At 47.2% G+C, this 8,680-nt stretch overlaps 1 protein-coding gene across 6 annotated transcripts in view; it reads right to left on the bottom strand.

Moving 5' to 3' along the window:
• CEMI (cell migration inducing hyaluronidase 1) overlaps positions 1-8,680 on the bottom strand; it is a 172,477-nt gene that overhangs the window by 74,709 nt on the left and 89,088 nt on the right. For 5 of the 6 annotated variants that reach the window (XM_071100813.1, XM_071100812.1, XM_071100811.1 and 2 more), the window contains 2 exons: positions 6,506-7,488; positions 4,086-4,195 (listed from right to left, as the gene is read on the bottom strand). In XM_071100813.1, coding sequence (XP_070956914.1) covers positions 4,086-4,195; positions 6,506-6,642 — 247 coding nt within the window. In that variant the 5' untranslated portion in view covers positions 6,643-7,488. The remainder of the gene's footprint in view (positions 1-4,085; positions 4,196-6,505; positions 7,489-8,680) is intronic. The other variant, XM_011760534.3, reaches the window with a different exon arrangement.

Below are 8,680 nucleotides of genomic sequence, written 5' to 3' on the forward strand. Positions count from 1 at the left end.
TCACACTGTAGGCTTCCCTGAGTGCGGTGACTCTTATAATGGGACATTTTGCAAGAACCCTGAAAGTTACATCTATGGAGTTGCTACTAGCTCCAGTGGGGCATGAGGCTTCTAAGACACAGTGGTCTCCACACTTGTCCAGTTAGTCTTATTTCCTTTCCCCTGAGCTGTCACCTGGAGAACCAAAGACAACAGCTTCTGGATGGCTGTCTGGAAGGCTGCCAGGACCACTCCCATGGAAGAGAGGAGCCTGATGCTGCTCTGATGGCATCTGTGTTTCCCATTCTATATTTTCCAAAGGAGCCTGATGACCAGTGTGACATGTGGTCACCTAATGAGTCTGATATGTTTAGTTGAGTCTAAAAAGACCTGGGTGGGGTGGGTATTGCAGAGGCACTTCTCCCTGACCTCTGTAGAAGCACAGGAAGAAGTCTCCATGTTCACATGGCTAACAAGGCTTGAGTGAAGAGGACTGGTGCTGTCACAGGGACTGGAACAATCTCCATCAATAGCATGGAAAATTCAGAGGCAAACAGGTGGGAAGAGACAATGGACAAAACAAGATGAGAATAAACTGGCTCTGAGAACAAGCCCCGGTGCCCTTCTTTTTTCTGTGACCAGAAGGTTGTGAAGTATGAAACAGTAGCTTTCAAAATAACCTAGGGTGGTGGTGAGGAGGCGGGAAGCTGACGTGCAGGTAAGCTCATGGCAGGGCAAGGTTTCAGATGAGAAACTCTGGGGCAGGTACTGGAAGGAATGGAAGCAAGCTCACAGGTCAGGCCCTGAAGAAGGGAGTCTAGGAAAGGCTGTGTCTCTCAAGCAAAGAGGGTGCCACGAACCCTGGGAGGAACTCTGGCTTCAGCGCATGATATGGTGGCTGTGTCCCCACCCAAATCTCAACCTGAATTGTAGCTCTCACAATTCTCATGTGTTTTGAGAGGGACCCAGTGGGATATAATTGAATCATGGGGGCGGTTTTCTCCATACTGTTCTCATGGTAGTGAATACATCTCAGGAAATCTGATGGTTTTATCAGGGGAATCACCTTTTACTTCATTCTCATTTCCTCTTGTCTGCTGCCATGTAAGATGTACCTTTCGCCTTCTACCATGATTGTGAGGCCTCCCCACTCATGTGGAACTGTGAGTCCATTAAACCTCTTTCTCTTTATAAATTACCCAGCCTCGGGTATGTCTTTATCAGTAGCATGAAAACAGAGTAATACAATGCAATTACTGGCATGTCAGTTCTAAATGCTCCTTGATTTTCATTCAGCTATCTCCAGAGTAAGAGTGTCTGTCCCATATTTATATATGTCAAGGAAAACTCGAAGAAAGTTCCCCCTTCATCTGTACTCAAAAGCACCAGATACAGACCCCACACCCACACTGAATTGTCCTTTTTGCTCATCCAAAGGCAGCTACTGGCCCTTCTATTCTCTGCAAAGCGGAGTGTAGGCACTCAGTGTCCGCTGGCTGGATCTCATCCTCATCCCCACTTCCAGCCCCATAACAACCCTCCTCTAGGCTCCCTCTGCCTTGCTGTCAGCCCTAGCACAGGCTTTGGATCTCTTTCATTAAGAAAAGAATTTCATATTTTTTAGAGTTTCACCAAAGTAGCTCTTCCAGCTATTGTAAATACCAAGGGGCTCAAGCAGTGGCAACAAAAGGAAAAAATTTGGGAAGACGTGGGTTTGCTCATCAGTGGACTTTCCATTTTAATGTAAGAGCAGAGTTGCCAGCGGTGGGGTGGGCTCTCTGCAGTGATACTGAGCAGCCAAGGATGGTCTTGAGGGCTGGGCTGCGAAAGCCACTGCTGGTTTTATCTCCAGACAGGGTCAGGTGCTTGGCTGGCTTCCAGTAGAGGCCAGTCAGAGGCCCCGGGCTGCCTTCCATCAAGTCCTGGACAAGAGTGTCAGGCTCCAAGGTGGTGAATTCCCAGCCATGTGGTGAACATATGTGGCCAGCTGAGGATCCCAGTGGTCCAGGCAAGGAGCCATGAGTATGCTGGAAGGAGCCATTGCAACTCCATTGGACAAAGCCTTGCAGCCTTGTAGTCCACATCTGCCAGGACAATCCTGACTGTCCTTTTCACTCTCCAAGTGCAGGAGTTTGCATAGACTTTGCATCCGGATTTGAAATTGGTCAGTCTGACCTGTGTGACCACACATCCCAGCTCTCCAGAAGCTCTGACACCACCGCTAAAGCACAGCAGGTGCAACATTGGCCTTGAATGGACACTCCTCTTTTGGAGCTGGACATTTTCCTCTCAGTGAAGGCCAGTGTCATGGCTTTTCATTTGTATGAATCAGAAAGTGTCTAAAGAGGGTCAGGGCTTCTGCTGAACTATCACCATGGCAACCACCCTCACTTTCCCAGGAGAGGCCACTAGAAGCGGGATTGAGAGGGAATGCAAGCCCGACCTACTTGGAGCATGAATAGCAAGGGTTGGCTTCTACATCCCTCTGACATCAGAGAAAAGCACAGGCCAGAGGGAACCAGAAGCTCAGCCCCTTTCCACATGGCTGATATGCAAACAGCAAGAGAGGTGCCAGGATGCAGGAAGAAATAATCAAGGGAAGTACCTGAGGGCTCCTCTCCAAGGTGGATCACCTTTAGGGTAAGTCACCCTAAAAGATGAACCCAAACCCAGTTCCTGGCACAGAGTCAATGCTCACTCTGTGTTTGTTAATTCAATAAATGAAAGAAGGATAAATGAATGAATTCAGGTAATATAGCCAGTTATTGCCTGGAAAGTTAAAATATGGACTACTGGCTAGGCATGGTGGCTCACACCTGTAATCCCAGCACATTGGGAAACCGAGGCTGGAGGATCCCTTGAGCCTGGGAGTTCGAGACTAGCCTGGACAACATAGTGGGACACTGTCTCTACTAAAAACTTCTAAAAACAGCCAGGCATAGTGGTGTGCATCTGTGGTCCCAGCTACTAGGGAGGCTGAGATGAGAGAATCTTTTGAGCCCAGGAGGTAGAGGTTGCAGTGAACCATGATCATATCACTGCATTCCAGCTTAGGCAACAGAGTGAGACCCTGTCTCAAGGAAAAAAAAAAAAAAAAAAAAAAAAAAGCTACTTGCTGTGTCCCCTAAGGATCAGAAATATTCTTCAAGAAATCACAGTGAAAGAATTTCACTAGTTATCAATTATTTTCTTCTATCAATGGGCAGAGAAAAACAAAATATAAATTTGATGTAAGGTTCTTTATTCTTATAGAAAAGCATCCAACTCAATGGACATAAAAATAGCATTAATAAAAGAGTAATCAAAGGTGATTATAATATTGTAGCACTAAACCCCCATCTGAAATTTAAAAATTGTCCCTGTCTCTCACTGTCTTCTGTCCCAAGTTTGGATGATCTGATCAGTGTTTCCTGTAGCCCAAGAAAACTTACCTTACACTTCTAGATGTTAACTGAAAATCACTTGAAGAAAAAGTTGACAATGTTGAGATAGAAAAATAGATCTAAACCTGGCTTAGAGCATCACAGCTGAAAAGTACTTTAATGTACCCAGATCCTAAGATACCAAAGCAGGACGGGAGCATTGAGACCAGGTGGTCCAGACAGAGTTGGAAAGATATCTCTCAGATATGTGGGGTTTTATTTTTTTTTCAGCCTCTTAGAGTGGTTTTTACATTTTGAATTCATTGGTAACATTTAAAAACTAGGGAGATTTTACATAAAGCTCTAGATTTCTGGTTTCTCTGAAAAATTCAGATCCTGCAAAAGGGGATCCACCTTCCCACAGTAGTAATTGGCTAGAACTGAGAAAAGTGTTTCCCTGCCTGGTCAGCTTCACTCATTTGTATCAGGTACCTGGCTCCTGTAGGCACTGAGTTTGCAACCCCTGATTCTAGTCCAATCCCTTCATTTTGTGGATGATGAAACTGAAGCCCAGGATGAAACGTGCTGGGGACCAAGGAGTTTAGTAAGGTGGGGCCAAGGCCCAGGCACCCTGACCCACTCCTATGGCTCCTTCTCCTGGCTCCCCCAACAGCAGCCTTGCTCCAGTGAGGGGTCGTGCCTTCCATGCTGAGATACAGAGGTCCATCTGTTTGCAGTGCTCACCTGTGGATGTGGCCCCAGGGAAGCAGGTCAGTGTAAGCCAGCTGATTGTCAGCATAGCCTTGAAGGAGAAGTCCTGCCTCCCAGCAGCTCCCATCCTGGCAGCGTGCTCCCTGAAAGAGAAGCACACAGAGTCAGACATGCAGCCTTGGCAGGCTGGAATCAGTACACAGGGCTGACACGGAGACAGGCAGTGCCAGAATGTGCACACTCCAGCCAGCCCACACTCCAGTGCAGCGTCCTCACCAGTGGCTTCCCCAGCTGCCACAGCTCAAGGCTGGGCAGACTGGGGCATGAAAACCCTACCGTTGTCCTGCCTGTGTCCTGCAGCTCAGAGACCGAATGATAGATGGAATTTCATCCTTGGCACTCAAAACTCCCTCCCCTCCAGAATGAAGCTTTTTTCTTAAGCTAAGAAACAGAGCAGAACAAAAATATTCCCACTAAACATGAGCTGGGTATTAGATTCCACCAACTTGCTGTGTGATCTCAGATGATCTGTTTAATCTCTCTGGATCTCAGTCTTCTAACCTTTAAAATGAGGGTGTGGACTGGATGATTTCTAACCTTTACATTATCAGTCTATGCTTCTAATCCAGCCTTGGATATTAATATTGAAAACATAAATATAGATGCCTGCATGTTATAAACCCTCTTCTTATCTATCTAGGAGGAAGATGTGGCAAAGATAGCTAATTATCCCCAATATTCATTTTCTTCTCCTTCCTCAGTAGCAGAATCCCTGGTTTTTATCTGAGCACATGGCTACCTAGAATAAAGATTACATTCCTTAGTCTCCCTTGCATTAGTTGTGGCCTTGGAATTCAGCTCTGGCCAATATAGCAGAAGTATAGTGTCTGAATTCCAGGAAACTCCCTTGAAGGAAGGACAGAAAGACTTTCTTCTCTCCCTGCTCCTTCCGGCTAGCTGGAAGGAAGATGTGATGGCTGGGTTTTCAGCAGCTATCTTGGGCCATATAGTAGCAGCCATGCATGCACTGAGGATGCCAATGCAAGCAGAGAGAAAACTTAGGTCCCGACCCTGTGTAGAATGAAAACAGCCCTAGATGATGGACTCATTTTATTGAGAGAGAATTAAATTATTTTATTTTATTTTATTTTGTTTTATTAAGACAGAGTTTTGCTCTGTCACCCAGGCTAGAGTGTAGTGGCAGGATCTCGGCTCACTGCAACCCCCACCTCCTGGATTCAAGCAATTCTCTTGCCTCAGCCTCGCCAGTAGTCGGGATTGCAGGCATGTACCACCACACCTGGCTAATTTCTGTATTTTTAGTAGAGACAGCATTTCACCATGTTGGCCAGGTTGGTCTCAAACTCCTGACCTCAAGTGATCCAAAAGTGTTGGGATTACAGGTGTAAGCCACCATCTCTGGCCTGAATTAAACTTCTAGTTTATTAAACTTTGATTTTATTTAAGCCACTGTTATTTTTTTCCCTTTTACTCATATAGAAGTTTACTATGGGAATCTGTCTAAGTAAACCTCAAGACAGGAACTTAATAAAGGAAAAGATGTGAGATTTCCTTTTCAGGCTATAATCTCACTCGGAGAGATGTCTTTGTTCAAGTCCTCTGTAGCACACACAGAGAACTTAGATGAGCTTTGGGGGTGGCCAGCTGCAGCTTCTATGCCATCTCCCCAATTCCTCCTATGAATATGACTGTAGTTGTGCCCAGGAACAAACAGATACTCTCCCACACTGAGAAAAGGGTCCAAATCTATCTCACCCAGCCCAGGCTCCTCCCTTTGAACAAGCTCAGTGAAAAATCTGATCACTCCTGACCTTTCGGTTCAAAGTGAAGCTCTTTGTGCGAGTTCAGTGAGTTGGGACAGCCAAGGGGTCTGAAAGGAGAACACTGGGCCTTCTGCCTGGTACCTCCCACACAGGTGTGCTTGGGAGGCCGGGGGAGGGAGGAAACGATACTCCCAGAATCAATGCTGGCCGTGTCCTCTTAACAGCCACCCTGCCTGACCCAAGCCTGCTTTGTGGAGAACAACAGGGCCCATTCTAGTCGCTTCAGCCAGATTGCTGAAGTCACGCCTCACAGCATCTGGGAATGGCTCCTTTCCCATGGCCCCCAGAAGAGGAGTGCTCCATTTTATGCTCCTTGCAATAGAAAGAAGGGGACCCCAGGAATAGGAGCATTTTATGGTCCCCAGAGAAAAGCCAGAACCCTGGTTTCAGATCTCCACCAGTTTAGAAAAACCAAAGGTATTAATAGTTTGCTGTCTGCTGCCAAAGGGCCCCAAATCATCATGGTTTCAGAAGAGCCCTTCCTTGGTAAAGGAAGATGACAGACAGCAAGGTTGGAGGCGGCAGGGTATGGGAGGTAGGTTGGGTGGGGGTATCCCTCCTGCCCTAACTTGTTGGGTGACCCTCATTAAGACATTTCTTTCTGTGGACCTCAGATTTCCCAGGTACCAAGTAGGGAGGTTGGTGACATGGACATTGAATCTCTGATGTCTTCTAATTATATCACAGGTGATTTCAAAGACCAAAAAATAGTCACTTTCTGGATAAATGCAAAAATAATTCCACATGGAGGAATAATGCTCAACCTCCTTTTCCTAACATTTGTGAGACCTTCTGCTATGTCTCAGAGCCAGCTGTCTAAGCCACTGGGGGCAGAGAGATGGCCCTGCCCAAAGAGGCTAATCCCACATTGCTGAGCAAGAGGTCATCCGTGCTTTCTTGCCCCTGAGTAGCTTCCAGTGCCTGAAGACACATGTCCAGAGAAACATTCTGTTGAAGTGAATCCTAAAAGATGCCCAAATTTCTCTTGGGAATTCTTTCACCAAGGGAGGACAGCATTCTCCATTGGCCATTAAAAGCTTTCTGGCAACAAGAACTGGGATTCCACTTCTTAGCTGGCAAGATAGTCTTGAAACAGTTCCCAGCTGTTGAAGGCCTCAGAAGAGCGCACGTTAGCTAACAATGCTGGAAGTCTCTGCAGGAAGCTGTTAGCTGGAGACTGGTTGACCGCTGTCCTCACTGGGTTAGAGGGCTGCTCAGAGATCGAGCCATGAGGACCTGAGCTCGCCTGTCCCTTCAAGGGTGCAGCAAACTCCTTCAGCAGAGCCTGTGCAGAAGAAAATGCAGGCACCCGTTTCCGAAAGCCAGCACTTTGGGATACTCCACAAGTCTTCACAATAACAAGCTAAAATTTTCCAGAAGTTCGGCTGCCCCCGGATCCAACTGCTACTCAGTCCCCGTGGTTGCTGGGCCTCACTGGGTCAAGAGATACAAGAGCAAAAACAGGGCCAGGAGGCGTTGCTTGCTGGCGTCGCTCTCTGCTCCTCACTGCCGTTGCTCACCGGGCACCTGAGTCTCTGCTCTCCCTTCAGGTAGCCCTAGCCCCAGCTGCACCCGAGTCCAGGGCTTGTCACCTGCAGAGCAAGGGGAGACAGGGGAAGAGAAACCAAGTGTTACAGGAGCCTCCAGAGAGGCTGCAGAGCAATGGCACTCCCATGGCATCCTCAACCTTATGGGGACGAGGATTCCTGCTGTCCAGAGAGGCTATGGAAGCTAGGATCTTTTCTAGGGATTATTGGAAGAAGAGGGAGCAGGAGGTAAGAGGAAGGGCCAGTTTAAGCTCTGAGGCAGGAGGCGAGATGAGACCTGCAGGGTGACCTGGAAGTTCCTGAGATAAGATAGCAGAGGGACAGCCATCCCCATCCCTACCCACACTGCATGAGGTGATTCTTACTTTAAGCCAACCTAGGCAAGGTTCAGCTCAGTGACTAGCAGGACAGTGGGGTAGCCAGGAGCAGGGGCTCCAGAGTCTTCAATCCCAGCCATGCAGCTCACATGGAGGGTGCCATCTGGCCACTTGTACCCCATTTAAAAGTCTGTAACGCTGAGATGATGCACTGTAAATTCCAGGGTCAACGTGAGAATCAAAAGAGGCACTGTGCCCCGTGGTCAGTGCTCAAGCCATGAGGGCTCTTGGCATCAAGGACAGTCTGTGGCATGAGAGAAGAGATGGGAGATGGGACCTGAAAATCTGGGTTTGAATTCCAACCCTGGCTCTCATCAGCTGTGTGACCTCCGGCAGCCCATTCAATCTCTCTGTGCCTTATCATTGTGAACATGGGAATAACACTACTGATAACCAGGAGTTATTGTTGTGAGGGTCAACTGAGATTTGCTAACTTGAAAAATGTCAACTCATATATATCACTGGTCTCGGGAGTAGGAGTTTTGAGAGGTACAGAGAGGAATCGGATGTGAATCCTGCCTCTCGAGTATCTTACTGGCAAGAGGAGAGAGAGGCAAGTACACAAGGAACTACACTCCCAAATGGCAAGCTGCTATCTTCTTAGGCAAAGGAAGATAAAGAGATGGTACCATTGACAGGATAGCACAATCTAGACAGTCACTCTTTGCTTCACTTAGCAAAGTTCAAGGGAAATATTTTACTTGAGCCTAATGACTCTGAACACTTCCCTTAAAATGACATATGAGAATATAGGTCACTTTTTCTCCTGTTGAGAGGTGGCAGGCTTTGGAACCAACCACACCCTTGTGAATTCTCTTGGGCACAGTTTTGTGTATGCTTATATGTCACTTAATGGTTAT

Source organism: Macaca nemestrina, chromosome 7, assembly GCF_043159975.1.
Source record: "Macaca nemestrina isolate mMacNem1 chromosome 7, mMacNem.hap1, whole genome shotgun sequence".
Lineage (NCBI taxonomy): Eukaryota > Metazoa > Chordata > Mammalia > Primates > Cercopithecidae > Macaca > Macaca nemestrina.